The following is an 18,848-nucleotide window of genomic DNA, read 5'->3' on the forward strand; positions in this document are numbered from 1 at the left end:
ACCCCTTGAATTCCAAAGTCCTTCTCATGCTGCACACACACCACATTCTGGCACCTCCTGCCAGGGATTTGCTCTTCCCACTGAGGAAACGCCTACTCTGGCTTCAAGACTGAGGCAAGTGCCTCTGTGAGACCTTCCCTAAGTCCCCTTTTAGGCTCTTCAGCCTCCTCCTCCAGCTCCCAATAAGTATAAAGCACTTCACAGGGCAGACGTCTAGGAGACTGCCCCTGACCATCTGTGCCTCCCACTGGGCCCTGAGCCTCTGGAGAGCAGAGTCTATACGCTTTCAGGTTCTCATCACCCAGCCCAGATACCAAAGAGGTATTTGATAAAGGAATAAATGCTGCCCCACCAATGAGGACTGTCAGGATGTGTTTGATAGAAATGGAATCTATTGATAGATGATTATTTGGAGCCATTCTATGATGTTCCCACAAAGATTACATCACCTAACAAAGCATTTCTCAGAATATAACACCATCGTCAGGTGACACATGACTATACTTTATCTCTGTCAACAAGAAAGGAGAAATGGAGGAGAAACATGACTGGCAAGATTGTGAATGAACTGCCTTAAATCTCTCTAACACATTATATCATTCTGTGGCTCTTAATGTATTTTGTGTCATAAGTAACTAATAAGAACTATTAACATAAGTATCAAGTACTGCAATAAAAGATAAATTTGGTGTGGGGACTCAAGAGTAATTTATGTGCTAGTATTATGAGACTAAATTCCTTGACGGCGGTATTTTTATTCATCTTTACATCCAGTTCAGCAACCAGCACGGTGCCTTACTCCCCACAAGCCCCAAACGGTCACTGAGTGCATCCCAGTTCAAGTGACTCATGGTTTATGTTACTAACTGGCACACACCCTGATCTGAGGTTAGTTGGCAGAAACGTCCCTGACGGAAACAATCACTGAAGAAATGAAACAGCTCATGATTTTTCAGAACAAGAATAATTTAAAACAACCAAAATGGAGGCGATATCATTTAGAGTTACTTCAGAAAATAGGCTAAACACAACCACTGATTAAATATAGTACTGAAAAAAATGTTAACTTGAAGAATATGAAGAAAACTCAAAGACTGAAAAAAGTTAATAAAAATCAAGTTCCCTGACATTTGAACGTGAAGAGGAACAAAGAGAAAAAACAAAAGGAAAGTTCAAAGTTTTAGACTTCCTGACAGCAATTCTAAGGAAAATAATGTTTTATGGTCATGACAACAGAAATGCAGTACCGACACAGGAGAGAAAGCGATGAGCTGGGAAGAGGAGGCACTGGCTGGGGCTGGAGTGAACAAGAGATTGTTCCACAGGGTCCAGTCTGTCTCTCTTTCTCTCAAAATGAGCAAGAAGTACCTCCTGCTGGCTCAGAGAGGTGCCCACTCCTGTGCTGTTCTCAGCTGTTTGCTGGGGAGCTTGTAGAAACTGCCAGCATTATATGCTCTGGGCTCACCAGGGCCTACGGAGCAGAATAAGGCTCCATTATTTTAAGGTAAAAAAAAAAGTAGAAAGTATCATGTGTTTTGGAAAAAAAAAAAAAAAAACCAGCATTTCAGTTTCTGCAAGCAAAGAGTGTTTCCAAAACTCATGAAAGAACACAAACATTTTTTAAAAAGACAACCAGGAAGAAAACTCATAATTCATTGTTTTAGGAAGCAATCTTATCCCTCTACAATAACAGCAACACCAGTAAAGGAAGGGACTATCTTGGAATCAGACTCTTCTCTTTTCTCCTAAAAGTGAGGAATGCCACATAAAAACTTCGCTTCACATAAAAATGGTGTTTGGGGAATTTCATCTAGCAGTGATGTGTAGGCTGGACCAAAGGGGTTTGCTAATAGAGGCAGGTAGGAGAATATATACACACATGCTTGAATTCAATGAGGTTACTGCAACAGTTCCAGGCATGCAGCCATCACGGCCTGAGCCGGGAAGGTGACAGAAGAAATGGAAAACCTTAGTTAACTTGAAATACTTCTGCAGTTAAGCAGGCTAGACTTGACTTCCCTTCATAAAACAGGAAACCAGAGCAACGGGCTTCATGTCAATGGGACTTTCCACTGTCATCTTTGAAAAAAGCTCTGAGATTGGACAAAACAATTATTGCTTTCTTCCTCAGATTCTATTTCCTGATAGCCTTTCATGCTCTCTCTCTCTTATAATTATGGTTATCTGTATGTATACAAAATTGTACATTATCTTTATTTATGGGTTAATATAAGTTAAAAATAAATAAGCTATTGCATTCCACCTGCTCTGTGAACCTCGTCAGCATTAGTTTGTTTGTTTTTTATTGAAAAATATCTAATTATTTTCAAAAAGAGCCCTCCACACAAGACACTGGAATATCCACAGCCATGACCTATTTTCCTGTTGTGCCCGTGGATATAACAGCAGCAAATTCTTGGAGGAAAGCAAATTACAGTGGGTCAAGGGGGTAATATACTAGTTCTCTCTAAAGTTATCTTAGCACAAGAAAAGATATTTCCTCAAGTCACCACCATGTAACACATTCTAAACTGGGAAATCAAGGGGATTCCTCCCACAAAGGAAAAAGGGATCAGAATTCAGAGTCCCTGACTGTGGGTTAATTCTGTCTTAACTATTGCATTATTGCATATGTAATAAAATCTCAAGGCATCTATTATATATGTCATTAATTTAAAAATACTTGTGTAAGTCTGAAGGACACTTAAGGAGACACGATGACTAAATGCAATGTGGTATCCTAGACAGCATCCTGGAATAGAAAAGAGAGATTAGGGGAAAACAAATGGAATACAAATAAAGAATCGAGTTTAGTTAATAATGACGTACTAGTGTTGGTTTCTCAGTTGTGACAAAGGTAATGTAAGCTGCCAAGAGGGGAACCTGGCTGTGGGGTATATGACAACTGTCTGTATTATCTTTGCAACTTTTCTGTAAATCCAAAACTATTCTGAAATAAAAAGTTTATTTAAAAAAACCCTTTGCTTTCTAAGACTTTGACCTTCCTGTCATGAATGACCTGGTATCTGGGTTCTGAGGGAAGCAATCTCTGTGGCCAATGACATAATCTCCAAATCCAGCCAAACATGACACTTCCCATCAGCTGTCCCCCTAGGAACACTCTCCTGCCTCCACTTCCATACCATCCACTCCCCACATTCATCTTGGTCCCGTTTTGCCAGGTTTTGCTCTCTGACTCCCTTTAAATTTAGGGGGAAAAACCTCATTGTCCAAATCCTAAACCTTCTTCTCGTCTCTCTATATAATCTCTACCAGAGAACACATCTACTTTCCAAGACCGCGTCTACGTCAATGTTCTCAGCTGGGGGCACTTCTGCTCTCCAGGGGACATCTGGCAAAGCTGGAGACACTTTCAGTTGTTACAACTCAGGGGGTGGAGTGCTGCTAGTATGCAGTGTGTAGGGGCCAGCGAGCTGCTAAACATCCTACAATGCCTAGGACAGCCCCCAACAACAAAAAGTGATCTGGCCCAAAATGTCAACAGTGCAACTGTTTAGAAACGCTGATCTAGGGGCCGGCCTGGTGGCGCAGCAGTTAAGTTCACATGCTCCGCTTCAGCAACCCAGAGTTCGCCGGTTCAGATCCCAGGTGTGGACCTATGCACCACTTGCCAAGCCATGCTGTGGCAGGCATCCACATATAAAAAAAAAAGTAAACATTCTTCTTTTTTTAAGATTTTATTTTTCCTTTTTCTCCGCAAAGACCCCAGTACACAGCTGTGCACCTTTAGTTGTCAGTTCCTCTAGTTACAGCATGTGGGACGCTGCCCCAGCATGGCTTGACAAGCAGTGCCATGTCTGCACTCAGGATTCGAACCAGTGAAACCCTGGGCTGCTGAAGCACAGCGTGAGAACTTAACCACTCAGCCACGGGGCCAGCCCCGAAAGTAAACATTCTTTAAAAAAAAAAAAAGAAACATTGATCTACAAAGATTTCTTTAATTCATTTATTCCTTCAACTGACAAATGTATTACCTACTTAAGACTTGTTGTGGGGCTGGCCCTGTGGCCGAGTGGTTAAGTTCACGCGCTCGGCTGCAGGCAACCCAGTGTTTCATCAGTTTGAACCCTGGGCATGGACATGGCACTGCTCATCAAACCACGGTGAGGCGGCGTCCCACATGCGACAACTAGAAGAATCCATAACTAAGAATACACAACTATGTACCGGGGGGCCTTTGGGGAGAAAAAGGAAAAAAAAAAAAAAGACTTGGTGTGCCCAAGGCACTGGGAGGGGGCTTGGGGGGGCCGCAGGAGGACTACAGATGCCGGCATCGACCTAAGATGCATGATGCCCTGAAAGAAAGAGTACCTATCTGGAGGAAACAGCCTCAGTCTAACCAGACCACCAATGTTCCAACCACCTGTGGGCTATCTCCACACTCACAGGTGCAAAACCAAACACCCTATCAGGTTCTCTTTGACCCACCCCATCACCACCTAACTCGCTCCTCCTCCTACATTCTCAGGAATTTCTATCATATTCTCCCAAACATCAAGGCCAGAAATACCAGTAAATTTAAACTTCTTCCTCTTCCCTAATACTGAATTAAAGACCAAGTCCTTGTGAATTCACCAGAATTACATTTCTTAGACTTAACCCCACACTCTGTGCCCCGACTTTTCTTCCCCACTGCCCCAAGCTCAAGATGCCCTTTGGAGTCTGGTGCTTTCTAACAGACATATTTTACAGTGTTTTTGTTGCTGTTTTTAAAGCAAGAAACACATGTTGAAGGCAATATGGGGGAAAGAGCATGAGCTTTAGGAATAAAAAGATAACTCGGAATCTTCGCTCCATTTATTAACTGAGTGACCCTAAGCAACTTACTTATTTCTCTGAGCCTCAGGTTATTTCTCTGTAAAAACAGACATAATACCCAAAGAACAGGTTTGTTTGTACAGATAATGGTAACTGAAGTATCAAAGGTATTCACTATATGGGAGCTATTATGACATTATAACTGTTTAGTGTATACACAATTCATATGCTGTATGTATTTAAATATTACATTTGGAGTAGACTGAAAATATAAACTATAACCAAAATATTGTGTTTCTGAAATGTTAGGTTCCCTGATTCTTTTTAGGTTTAAGTTAATTTTTTAGATCTTCAGTCCATGCTTATTTGAAAAGCTAACTCACCAAGAGAAAGGAATGAAGAATATTAATGACAGCAACAGACGTTTTATTGTTACTGTTTTATGTAAGCCAAGCCCAAATGACAGGCAGGCAGCATACTTTAACAACCCAGAAAGGAGGCCCACTTTCATCCCTCTTACCCAAGCAAAACTGTCCTTAATTCACACATTTAAAACTCCCCAAACAGATTTCACAGCAGTGTATTCACTGTGGTATGAACCCAACAACAGAGTGCTTATCACACAATGCACTTACTTGTCCCATGTAATAAAAGTTGCTCTCTGTGTTGAAATGCCAAGACCAACAATTTGATTCATCTCTATTCCTGCAGCTAAAAATAAAGATAGATAAAAACACAGGTTTAAAAGCCAGTGAAGTTTTTCTTTATAATATTACACTATGGAAAAGAAATCGTTTAATATAATCTTGAAGAAAAATATCTGGGTTTAGCATTTTAATAACACAATTGGGGCTAATAAATAAAGCATTACTAAGATGATTTTGTAGTAGTTTTTTACTTAAAGGGAAAAAAGGTCATAGTCTAACAGTAACAAAATGGCCTTACTGCTTTAAATGTTAGAAAAAAACAAACACTACTCAAAGTAAGCCATATAGTATTTTCTTCTCGATAATACTAAAAGACTGGATCTTAATTTAAGTAATGGTCAACCATAACAGAAGCTGGTTGATGGCAGTCAAGGAAAATTGCCAGGGAAAGTAGCACAATTATTGAATCTCAGATCTTATTTTCCACACAAACATGCTAGCATGCAAATAGAAACATGGATTTTTTTGATGCAGATTTCTTGAAATATAGCAATCCAAGTGTTTTTTGTGATATTCTTTTAAAAAGCAATTTATCCCACAGGGCAAATTAATGACAACTTCAACTTGAGCACTGAGGAAGACACATCGGCCCGTGTGCAGTACTCCCTCCAAAAATATTTAACCTGAATCTAATCATGGGTAAATAATCAGACAACCCCAATTGAGGGACAGTCTACTAAACTGGTCTGTACTTTTGAAAACTGTCGATGTCACAAAGAATATGCTCTAGATCAAAGGAAACTAAACAGACTCACTGCTAAATGCAACGCCTCATCTTGGGCTGGATTGTGGATTGAAACAAAAGTTATTAATAACTGAGATAAGAGGGGAACATTGAAGTCTAAGTACTAGAAAATACTACTGTATTAATGTTAAATTTCTTGTGTGATAACTGCATTGTGCTTATTATAGGAGAATACTCCTTTTCTTTGAGATAATGCTGAAGTACTGGAGTAATGTTATTATGCTACAACCAACCCTCAAATGTGTAGGCCAAAAAAAAGTCTGCAGAGGATGGTAAAATAAACATTGCAAAACGTTTGAAACTCATAGGAGTTATAAGGGTTATTCTTGCAACTTTTTTTTTTTATAGGTTTTGAAATATTTCAAACAAAAAGGTGAGAAGGAGAGCAATTCAGCCAGAAAAATGAAATAAAAGACCTTTTAGATTTTACATTTACAAGTCATCTTTCGCCATGCTCTTAAAGACAGTTGCACTGAAAACGTTCTTTAAGAGCTAAGATTTCAGACCATGGCTGCAGCCAGGAGGGCACTTTGCATCAAGAGGTCATGCAGAAAAAGACAAAACAAAACAGAAATTTACTTTATAATAAAGGTAACTCAGTTATAAACTCCTGAGAGCAGGAACCGTGTGCTGTAACTTCACTTATAATCCTCTGGTATTTTGTACACAGCAGGCAATCAAATCGCACTAGCTACAATCTGGAATGAAGGAGAGGGAACCTTTATACTGGGTGCAAAAGACCTAAAGCAGAGGACAGAGCTGCTGTTACCTTTCCTTGACAAGGTGGCTCAATGTAAACCACAAATGTCCCCTGAAAAACACTGGGAAACTGTGACCCCAATAAAATACCGTATGTATAATTATAATTTAGTATAATTCTATAATTATACTATATACAATAAAAAGTATAATTATAATTTATACTTACTAAATAACTATAATTTAGTATAACAGTATAAAAATTCTACAGACGCCTAAGGAAAAGTCTTACTACAAACAAAATATACTTTGCTATTTTTTTAATAATTCCAATTACCTTTGACAGATTCTTTTATTACAGCAACAAATTGAACCCAGAGAACATCAGGATCAATTTCAACCCAGCCAGTGTGAGGATAAAGATTTTCTACCTATTTAGGAAAAGAAAAGATTTTGTGAAAACAACATTAGATCAAGTCAATAGCATCTGAGCCTGAAGAATACTGGTTAAGAACCAGCCCTGACAGCCTGGCGGTTAAAGTCCAGCATGCTCCACTTCAGCAACCTGGGTTTGGTTCCCAGTTGAGAACCACACCACTCATCTGTCAGCAGCCATGCTGCGGTGGCAGCTCACATAGAAGAACTAGAAGGACTTACAACTAAAACATACAACTATGTACTGGGGCTTTGGGGAGAAAAAAAGAGAGGGGAAGATTGGCAACAGATGTTGGCTCAGGGCTAATCTTTCCCAGCCAAAAAAAAAAAAAAAAGATTACTGGTTAAAATAATTAACAACATGACTTTATTTATTGTCAAATTCATTCTTACTGTTAAAATGGAAAAAAATACATATATGAAATAAAAAAGGAGTGTATACCAAAACAACAGTAGTTATCTTTAGTTCATGAGTTTATAGAAAATTTTAGCTTTTTATTTTATCTTTACGTTTATTTTCTAAGTTGTCTACAATGAAGATGTGTTATTTTTGTAATAAGAAAAAGTAAGACTTTAAAAAAAGTGAAAATTAAATAAAGTACCAAGTTCCCGTTGAGATTACCATGGAACAAGCATACTCCATCCTGTTTCGCCCACTGAATGCAGATACAACACCTGGACAGAATGCAGGCAGCAGTTATTTGTGGGCACTAGAAAGTATATGGTGGCAAGCAGACCGGGGAAAAAGACAAGAATTCTAGTACCACTAAACTGGTGGTGAGTTTCCCATTTTTCTTCTGGTATCCCCAGGCCTGCACCCCAAGGTAGCCTAAAAACCAGAAGCGGGTATCAGAGTACAGAGGAAACTCTAGGAGAAGATCTCGGCTAACTCTCCAAGGCAATGAGAGAAATTCCCTATTTTTCTTTTTTTTCACTCCTTATCTCCCTTTGTACCCAGGCTCTCCCAGAGTGGTGGCTGCAGTAGTAACCACAAGCACCTAAAATACTGAAGGAGGTGAAACTTCCCCTCCAATCAGAGGAGCTGTGGGCCCAAGAGGGTAAAATGAACCCCCACCACTTTTTTTCTCTCTGTGCTCCTGGTGCCTAGTCCCGGATGTGGGCATAGGAAGCGCCTGGCAGAAGAGGGTCATGAAAGCTCCAGTTTTCTGGCATGAGGACCCAAAGGGGATGGAAAAGTACCAAGACCTCAGAGAGGGAGGAGCTTGGGAAAGCTAGCCCAGAAAGTTGTACATGAACTCCCAGGCTCACCTCGAAGCTGCACGTGTGTGGATGCAATCCTAAACAGAACAGAAAAGAGGTTAAGGACAGAACCAAGGGATAAACCACTGCCAGGGTCCCAAACTAACCACTGGGTGGCACATCCTCAGAGCAGATCCAACTGGTACTGCCGAGATTTTGAAAACAGACCTCACATCGAAACCCAAGTCTGCAGAAGGCTGGTCAGAATTTGTAGCCTGAACTCAATTACATTAACAGCCTGCTAAAAGAAATATATCAACATTTGTCAGAAGATTTACACAAGACACAGAGTTTTATAACATGATATTCAAAATATCTGGGATATAAACCAAAATTACAAAGGTATATGAGGAACCAGAAAAATCTCAACTCACATGGGAAAAGATTCTCAATAAATACCAATTCTAAGATGACACAGTTATCTGATAAGACATTAAAGCAGCTATTACAACACTGAAACATATGGAAAAATCTCAGCAAAGAAATAAAAGACATAAGGAAAAGAAAACTTTAGAATTAAAAAATACAATCATTGGGGCTGGCCCCGTGGCTGAGTGGTTAAGTTCGCATGCTCCGCTGCAGGTGGCCCAGTGTTTCGTTGGTTCGGATTCTTGGCGGGGACATGGCACTGCTCATCAAAGCACGCTGAGGCAGCGTCCCACATGCCACAACTAGAAGAACCACAACGAAGAATATACAACTACGTACTGGGGGGCTTTGGGGAGAAAAAGGAAAAAAATAAAATCTTTAAAAATAAATAAATAAATAAATAAATAAATAAATAAATAAAACAATCATTAGGGGAGTGGGGAAAATGGAGAGATGCTGGTCAAAGGGTACAAATTTTCAGTTATAAGGTGAGTTCTGGAGACCTAGTGTACAGCATGGAGACTATAGTTAACAATAATGTACTGTACACTGGAAATTTGCTAAGAAAGTAGTTCCCAAGTGTTCTCAGCACACGAACACACACACACACCCCACACACAGGGTAACCAAGTGAGGTGATGGATGTGTTAATTAGCTTGACTGTGGTAATCATTTCACAATGCATACACATATCAAAACATCACATTGTATGCCTTAAATATATAATTTTCATGTGTCAGTCATACACAATAAAGCTGGAAAAGAATCAATTAAAAATATATAAGTAAAATAAACAACTAACTGGATTGGTCCAATAGCAGAAAGGAGATAACAGAAGAAAGTCAATAAGCTTGAAGACAGATCAATAAAAATTATCTAATCTGAACAAGAGAAAGAAAAAAAATTGGAAAAAAATGAACAAAGCCTCAGGAATCTGTAGGACAAGAACAAAAGGTCTAACATTTATGTCATCAGAGTCCCTAAAGAAGAAAGAAAAGAGTTCAGTGCAGAAAAAAATGACTTCAGAGAAGTAATAGTGCTAAAAACTTCCCAAGTTCAGCGAAAGATTTAAAATCTATATATTAGAGAAGCTCAGAAAACTCCTAACAGGATAAATCCAAAGCATTACACATCCAGATCTAGCATAATCAAAATGCTGAAAACTAAAAACGAAGAAAGAAATTTGAAAGCTGCCAGACACATTACCTACACAGAAAAATGATTTGAATGTCCGTGGCTTTCTCATTAGAACTATGAAGGCCAAGAGGAAGGGGCTCAACATTTCTAAAGTGCCAGAAGAACCGTCATCCACAACTCCACATTGAAACCCCCACAGGACTTTCTGTAGACACAGACACGATGATTCTAAAATTCATATGCAAAGACAAAAGAGCTAAAATAGCCACGACAATGTCGAAAAAGAATAAAACTGGAGGAATCACACTACTCAATTTCAAGATTTCCTATGAAGCTACAGTAAACAAAATAGTGTGCTACTAGCATAAAAACAAACAGATCAATGGAACATAACAGAGTCCAGAAACAGACCCACACAAATATGGCTAGCTGATTTTTGGCAAATGTACAAGACAATTCAATGCAGAGAAGGCAGCTTTTTCAATAGAGGTGGAACAATTAGACATCCATATGCAAAAAAATTAACCTCAACCTAAACCTCACATCTTACACAAAAATTAACTCAAAATGGATCATAGATCTAAATGTAAAAAGTAAAACTAAAATGTTTAGAAGAAAACACAGGAGAAAATCTTTGTAACTTGGGGTTAGGTGAGGAGTTCTTAGACATGACACCAAAAGTACAGTTCAGAAAAAAAATTGATAAATTGGACTTCAGCAAAATTCGAAACTTTTGCTTTGCAAAAGATACTGTTAGGAAAATGAAAAGACAAACTGAAGACTGGTTGAAAATATCTGCAAATATCACATGCAACACAGGACTTGCATCCAGGATATAGAAAGAAGTCTCAAAACTCAACAGTAAGAAAACAAACAACTCAATTTAAAAATGGGCAAAAGACTTGCACGGGCACTTCACCAAACAAAATACATGGGTATCAAATATGCAGCATCATTAGCCATTAGGGAAATGCAAATCCAAACCAAAATGAGACACCACTACATCTATTAGGATGCATAAAATAAAAAACACTAAATACCCAGTGTTGGTGAGGATGAAGAACAAATGGAACTCTTACACGTTGTTGGTGGGAATGCAAAATGGTACGGCCACTCTGGAAAAGTTTAACAATTCGTTGTTAAGTTAAACATTCACTTATCATATGACCCAGTAATCCCACTCCTAGGTATTTATCCTAGAGTAATGAAAACTTACACTCACTCCATGTGAGTACAGATGTTCACATATGTATACAGATGTGTACAGCCGTATGTTTAAAAGCTGTATGCAATAGCAGCTCTATTCAAAACCACCAGAAACTGAAAACAACCCAAATGTACAGGGGTGAATGAATGATGTACATCCATATAATGGAATACTACTCAGAAATACGGAGTGAACTACGGACACACACACAATATGGATGAATTCCAAAGGCATTATGCCGAAAAAAGCCAGTCTCCAAAGACTGTATGGTTCCACTTACACGACATTCTCAAAAAGACGAAACTATAGTCATGGAAAAGAGATGAGTGGTTCCCAGAGGTTAGGAGCAGGAGACGGGTATGACCACAAATGGGGAGCACAAGAGAGTTTTTTGGGTTACTCCTATACACGTGCTAAAACTCACAGAATTTATTCACCAAAAAAGTCAATTTTACTGTACTTTAATTTAAAAAATAAAATAAATTAAAAGAACCTATGGGGGCTGGCCCCATGGCCGAGTGGTTAAAGTTCTCGTCTCCACTTCTGCAGCCCACGCTCACTGGTTCCAACCCCCAGTGCAGACCTACTCCCGTCATCAGCCATGCTGTGGCAGCAACTCACATACCAAGTAGTGGAAGACTGGCCCAGATGTTATCTCAGGGACGATCTTCCTCAGGGAAAAACAGAGGAAGACAGGCAACAGATATTAGCTCAGGCAAATCCTGCTCACCAAAAAAAACACCAAAACACCCTATGGCTTCAGGTTAAAATGCTGCCTCGGCACTTTAAGATCCTATGCTACTTAAAGCTTTCAAAATGACAGCTCTGACCAGTTTCCCCTCTCTGGCACCAGCCTCTCCCTGGAGTATATTTCCACCTTCCCTTCTACTTAATTCACCTTTATCTGCCTACTTATTTGTTTAAAAAGTGAACCAACTAGTCAGGCACAGTAATCTAATTCTGCATTTGGTTTGAGGCCAATGCATTGGGGGCATGCAATAAATAATGGTGCCTGGTGTAAAAAAAAAAAAGTCTTAAATATATGCGTTTTATCTCCAATTCCTCTCAAGACTCCACTAAAATAAAAACATTAAAAAGTCTTACGCAGGGCCGGCCAGTGGCGCAGCGGTTAAATTTGCACATTCCGCTTCTCAGCAACCCGGGGTTGGCTGGTTGGGATCCCAGGTACGGACATGGCACCGCTTGGCATGCCATGCTGTGGTAGGCGTCCCACATATAAAGTAGAAGAAGATGGGCATGGATGTTAGCTCAGGGCCAGTCTTCCTCAGCAAAAAGAGGAGGATTGGCAGCAGATGTTAGCTCAGGGCTAGTCTTCCTCAAAAAAAAATAAATAAAATAATTTAAAAAGACTCTGAGATCACAAGAAGGATTTGTTAAAAAAAAAAAAAAGACTTACAAGGACAATGAGAAGAGAGCAAACAGGCTCAGACCAGGTTTCAACAAATGTTTTTACCAGGAACAGTGAGTGGGTGGGTGATACATGGCTGGGCAGAGGAAAAACTGAGCACTCACTCCCTGCTCAGACTCCACCACATCTCTGTTCAACCCCTGCAGAGATCCTAGGGTAGAACCCGGGAAATTAGAGGCATCTCCGATAGCTAGGATTCCAGATGGCACTGAATACCACAGGACTGGCTCAAAGTCTTTATAAGGATCCCTAATTCCCCTTCTCCAGCTAGATCACAGCTCCTCCCTAACATGGCAGAAGGCAAGAGGTCTATACTCTGGAGGGGTTGAGCCAGAGTTCTTTACCTGCAAATACCAGATACAGCTGAGTCAGGTAAGACACGGTACTGAAAACCCGCACAGATTACCAACCAAACATCACTGTTTAAGGAAAATTGCTAACATGTAAGACAAGGCCAAAATAAAGAATAAAAAGGAACTCTGAGGAAACAGCGACAACGTGGGGAGCGTGAGGGTGACAGGGGGGGATATGTGAGCTCATCAGAAACAGATTTAACATAATCTATTCCCCTTCTATCAAATACCATTTCTGTTCTTTCCATGCAAGACTTTAATGACCACAGACTGCAATGGCTCAACTACAACAAACATTTCCTCACCCCAAAAAACTCAGTGTAGACATCATCACGTCATACCTACAAACCGTCAGACTCGACAGTGGCACTCCAAGGTCACTATCCCCAGCTCCATCACCATGGACAGTTCACCCTCCCAAACATGTCACAAGACTGAAATCTGCTCCACTACTGAAGTAAGACCAAACCAAAATTAGATCAAGAATATAATCAAAGCTAAGAAGAAAATTTGATTAAAAACAAAACAAAGACAAGCAGATTTTTTCAAGAACGTACAAAGGGTACAGAGTATTAGAGATTCTACTGCTTTCTTTGGAGTGGCCTCTCTGTCCTGTTCTTCCAACCAAGACGTTATCTTCCATGGTTTCTCACAATGGCATGACGTTCCAATGGGGAACACGATAAACTTTCTCCATTTTTAAAAATTAAAAATATCAAATATTCACATGTGGGATTTCCAACTCTGAATACTATTCTAGCATATAACACGAATATTTAAGAGTCCATAGAAAGATTTTTGAAAAAATAGAAATCATTAAAAAAGGCTAAATCTCGGCTGTTAAAAAGTGAATGCCACCAGAAATAAGATTGAAGTCTTCTCAGAGGCCAAGTACCAGCCTCCGAAAGTAAGGGCTCGCGTTTAGGATTTCACTTTTAACTAAAACACCAACACAGCCCATTTTGTTCTTGCCTCCAAAGGGTGATCTTTTCAGTTTTCCATTTCCTCTTTTTTTAAAGCTATTATTTGGCAACATCAATCAAATACAAAACTAAGAGGTTCTGAGTTTCTATTATATATTCTTTCCATCATAATATTTGCAGAGGTGTGGTTTTCTCTCGAGAAAATAAACAGAAGTTCTGTATGTAACCCACAGACCCCATGAGGCAAACTGAATTCCTAATACTTTGATCAAATGCAATTCAGTTATTTATTCTGTACACAGGAGGTAATAAGCCAGATGCTAAGTAGCAGTGTAGGCCAACAAGACCCTCCTTCCCAAAGAACTCAAGAAATCTGAAGTAAAAAGGCCAGTTTGTTTTTGTCAAACTTCTAATTCACTGTGAACCAACAATTTTTAACACACAATTAAAACAACTTTCTAGGAAAAAATTACACACAAAAAATCCCAAATGTTTCATTATTAAGGTGATTAGAAATAAGATTACTCTACCATATTGCTACAGTTTCTAATGCTTAGTGTCTTTATTTCAACCCCAGCAGCCCAGGAACCAGGCTTTAAGAGGCACTGTGGTCAACTCCTACCAGTGTGAGAGGCCCTGCTAGAAACTCCTTACTCTAACCCAGCGCTTCACCCTTCGAGGGCAAGGACTTTCTGTATTTTTATTTACTCATGTTATCTTCCCAGACACCTTCTCCACAGCTCAGAGTCTGAACAAATCATTCCAGTCTCCTGCTAGTCATAGCAATCCTGATTCATCTTTGAGATTCTTCCCTCATTTTTAGAAAACTAATGACTCACTCCAAATTATATAGCGACTGTGAAACTTTGTATCTAACAATTTTTGTCACCTTTTGGTTCCCGATACTTCAAATTCCTTTAAAAAAAAAAAAAAACAAACTACTGCTCAGGATCAAAACAAAAAGACAACCCACCAACTGGGAGAAAATATTTGCAAATCATATATCCAACAAGGAGTTAATCTCCATAATATATAAAGAACTCACACAACTGAACAACAAAAAAACAAACAACTCCATCAAAAAATGGGCAGAGGGTATGAACATTTTTCCAAAGAAGATATACAGATGGCAAATAGGCACATGAAAAGATGTTCATCATCACTAATTATCAGGGAAATGCAAATCAACACTACACTGAGATATCACCTTACACCTGTTAGAACGGCTATAATCACCAAAACAAAAAATAACACATGTGGGAGAGGTTATGGAGAAAAGAAACCTCATACACTGCTGGTGGGAATGCAAACTGGTACAGCCGCTATGGAAAACAGTACGAAGATTTCTCAAAAAATTAAAAATAGAAATACCATATCTATTACAATAGCTATCCCACTACTGAGTATTATCCAAAGAACTTGAAATCAACAATTCAAAGAGACTTATGCACCCCTATGTTCACTGCAGCATTATTCACAAATAACCAAAATGTGGAAGCAACACAAGCGCCCATTGACTGATGATTGGATAAAGAAGATGTGGTATGTATATACAATGGAATACTACTCAGCGATAAAAAAAAAAAGGCAAAATCGTCCCATTTCCAACAATATGGATGGACCTTGAGGGTATTATCTTAAGTGAAATAAGCCAGACAAAGACAAACACCGTATGATTTCATTCACAGGTGGAACACAAACACACATGGACAAAGAGAACAGATTAGTGGTTACCAGAGGGGAAGAGGTTTGCGGGGTGGGCACAAGGGGTGAAGGGGTGCACTTATATGGTGACTGACAACGTACAACTGAAATTTCATAAGGTTATAAACTATTATGACCTCGATTTAAAAAAAAAAAATCACTGCTTAAAACAAAAGTACTTTGTGTCCAGAATTATAAGGGAGACTGTGTGAAAAGTATCATTGTGTTGTGATAAAGACTCAGAAAAACATACGGAGCACACAGCGGCTGAAGGACAGTGTCCACCTTTCATCTGTCCTTTCAGGTTGGGGCAGGCCTGGGGGGGTGGGGAGGGGGATGGGCGGTGTTTCTGCACAGGGAGCCAGAGAAGGGACCAGGGAGCCGCTGCAGTCCTAGCTCACTGTCGTGCTCCAGATGGCTGAATGCAAGTCTGCCCTGTCCTCAAAACAAATGCTCAAAGCAGTCACTACTCACACGCACTCTGGCTGGACCTGCTCCCGGGCACCTGCTGAGGTCGAAAAACACTTCTTAAGGGGGTGGCAAGAGGGATGGGAGCCGGGAGAAAGGGGGAGTCCAGTGCTGCTGGGAATGGTTTAGGAACCTAGTAGCTGTGGTCCTCCTTAACACTGCTAACATAAAAAAGATGTTGGTATCGGAAAGAAGAATAAGTAAGAACACCACATCCACTAAATCTTCCTTTTGCTGCACTGGCTATTGTGTAGAAATCAACACTTCATTAAAATGAGAACAGAAGAATATCAATCTGTGGGAGACTTTACTAAGAGCAAGAACTAACGACTTGGTAGGTCTCAAACCAGAAATAAAGATATTTTTATGAATTCTCCAAGATGGAAAGGAGAAAAGTAACGACAATACAGCCTTCAAAACTTCTCCAATAGCTTCTACATCCATAGAAATCAGTGGCTCATGTGAGGAACCAGCACTTTGAGCAGTCAATAAGGATGACAACTGAAGAATGGACAATAAAGTTAAATTCTATCAAGATCTTAAAGATCAAAATGTAAATAAAGACGGGGTTGGAGCTGTAGCAAGAAAGTGCGGGAAAAAGCAAGCAAGTCACAGAGCACCCTCTGGCTGGATCCGCGCAGCCTGCCCGGCCCTCCCTGGGAGGCACCGCAGTCCCACCCAGGTAAGGCCGGAGGCCAAACCCCAGGTGGCAGGAAGCGAGGGAGCCGTCCCCAATCACAGACGCTGCCCCTCCTGCCCTCGGCCCGGGCGGGGAGGGCCCGCAGGTTCAGCCTTGCCCGGGGAGCAAAGCGGAGACCCGGCGGGAAGGGGGACGCCGCTCGGCACCGGGGACCCGCGAGGGCTGCAGGTGGGTGCTTCCGGGCCGGAGGAGGCGGACGGCCAGCTCGCCCCCTGCGCCCCGCTCCCGGGTGCCCCGCGCGGCCCCAACGCCCGCTCCCCGGTCACCTTCTGCGCGCTGGAGCCGCAGATCCGCGCCGCGCGGTCATAGACGTGGCAGCGGATCACCGAGCTGCCCACGTCCAGCCCCAGCACGAAGCCCACGCGTGGCGACTGCGGCGCGCTCCGCTCGGGGCTCCCCTGTTCGGAGCTGCCGGACAGCCCGGACATTCCCACTCCGCGTGCCTCGCCGCCGCCGCCAGCCCAGCGGCGCCTCTCCACGCCTCTCCAGGGCCGCGCCGCACGGCCGAGCGCGCCCGTCGGCCACCGCCTCCGGCCCGCCCCCGCGAGATCCGGGAGCGGCCCCGCCCCGCGCCGTGACGTCACGGCGGCGCGGCAGCCCCAGGAGGCGCGCGCTCGGCTGGCTGCCGCGGGGGCGCGGGGTCCCGGGGTCCCGGCCCCCGACACAGCCGGCTCTCCAAAGGACCGCCGTGGTCTGCACCGACCGTGCGCGCGACCGCAATCCTCTCCCTCTCGACTCCAGGTTCCCTGAGGCGGGGCCTGCTTTTGTAACCCCAGTTACGTTTTATGACTCTCTTAAGAAAAGTAAAGCGACCTGAAAAGAAGTTGCAAATTCGGCTGAAAATATTTATTAATAAACTGAGAGTCTCCCCCCGAGACTTATCTCCCCAGAAAACCTGGTAAAATGTGCACGTATAATGAACGTCAACAAATACTTGCTGAACAAAATACACAGGAGCTAAGGCCTTCCCGGGCCTCTGGCTGCTCTCACCATCACGCTCGAGCCCCGCGGTTCCTTCTCAGGAACCTGGAAGCCTCTCAGAGAGGCCAAAGGGCAAGGGCTCTTCCAGGCACCGGCAAAAGGGGGCAGGAAGGAGGTCTATGGAAATGTGGAGATTCCTGCAGCTCTAGTTCACCTCTTCACCACCCTTGAGCCCCGAGCCCACGGGCCTTTCCCTGGGGTGGTCCCGCTCCCAGGGGAGCGTCCTGATCTGTAGAGCGTGGGGAGTTGTTCATACCTCCTTCAGCCACCTTTCCACCACCACCAGCTCTCCAAGAAACCAGTGCCTGAAAATATTCTCTGTATCTTCTTTTTGCAAACTTATAAAAGTAACAGATATGTGCTTTTTTGAAAACGTTTAACAGTGCATAGTAGTATATCTATTAAAAAGGATATTCATCTTGAACCAAATCATTCTTTTGACCAAATTGTCGTGGTAACCAACTTAGTTTTGTTACCCTCAAAGGGAGCCGTCTGCCCAGCTCAAGACATGCCCATAGTCAGGATGCAAGGCGGGAGGAGAAAATGGATTTCTTCATCACAGCTTGCTAGCAAGAGGGAAGATGGCTGACTGTCGGAAAGAGCCGTCTTATAGAACAAAGACTACAAGCCAGTTATGTATGGGGCTGGTCTCCGGGTGGGGCAGACATCTGGTCCCAGTTCCTGATAGTCCTTTGTTTTACTGGCTGTGCATCAGAGACAGAACAACGCCCTATACTGATCTTTCAGTTGTCATTGGTGTTGGCTATCAGCATAGGCTCTCTGCCCAGGGTTCATCACGTTCCTGGAGAATTCAAAACAACATAAGTTATCATCTTAAAGCAGCAGGGAGGGGCCACAAAATCTACAGCGATTGTCTGGGCTAGTTAATCAGAGGTCATTCGAACTTACAGTATGGTTTCTTTTCTACAATATGGCTTCCCTTATGTCAACC

General features: G+C 41.8%; 1 protein-coding gene across 3 annotated transcripts in view; it reads right to left on the reverse strand.

Moving 5' to 3' along the window:
- Nucleotides 1-17,684, reverse strand: part of GK5 (glycerol kinase 5) — a 68,049-nt gene extending 50,365 nt beyond the window's left edge. The window contains exons 1-3 of one of the 3 annotated variants that reach the window (XM_014852038.3): nucleotides 17,182-17,684; nucleotides 7,268-7,361; nucleotides 5,415-5,490 (exon numbers count right to left, since the gene is read on the reverse strand). In XM_014852038.3, the coding sequence (XP_014707524.2) occupies nucleotides 5,415-5,490; nucleotides 7,268-7,361; nucleotides 17,182-17,343 (332 nt within the window). In that variant the 5' untranslated portion in view covers nucleotides 17,344-17,684. Of the gene's footprint in view, nucleotides 1-5,414; nucleotides 5,491-6,810; nucleotides 6,930-7,267; nucleotides 7,362-17,181 lie in introns of those variants that run through there. The other 2 variants (XM_070493460.1, XM_044754560.2) reach the window with 2 other exon arrangements.
- Between the last annotated feature and the right edge of the window lie 1,164 nt (nucleotides 17,685-18,848).

The sequence above is a fragment of the Equus asinus genome, chromosome 21 (assembly GCF_041296235.1).
Source record: "Equus asinus isolate D_3611 breed Donkey chromosome 21, EquAss-T2T_v2, whole genome shotgun sequence".
NCBI lineage: Eukaryota > Metazoa > Chordata > Mammalia > Perissodactyla > Equidae > Equus > Equus asinus.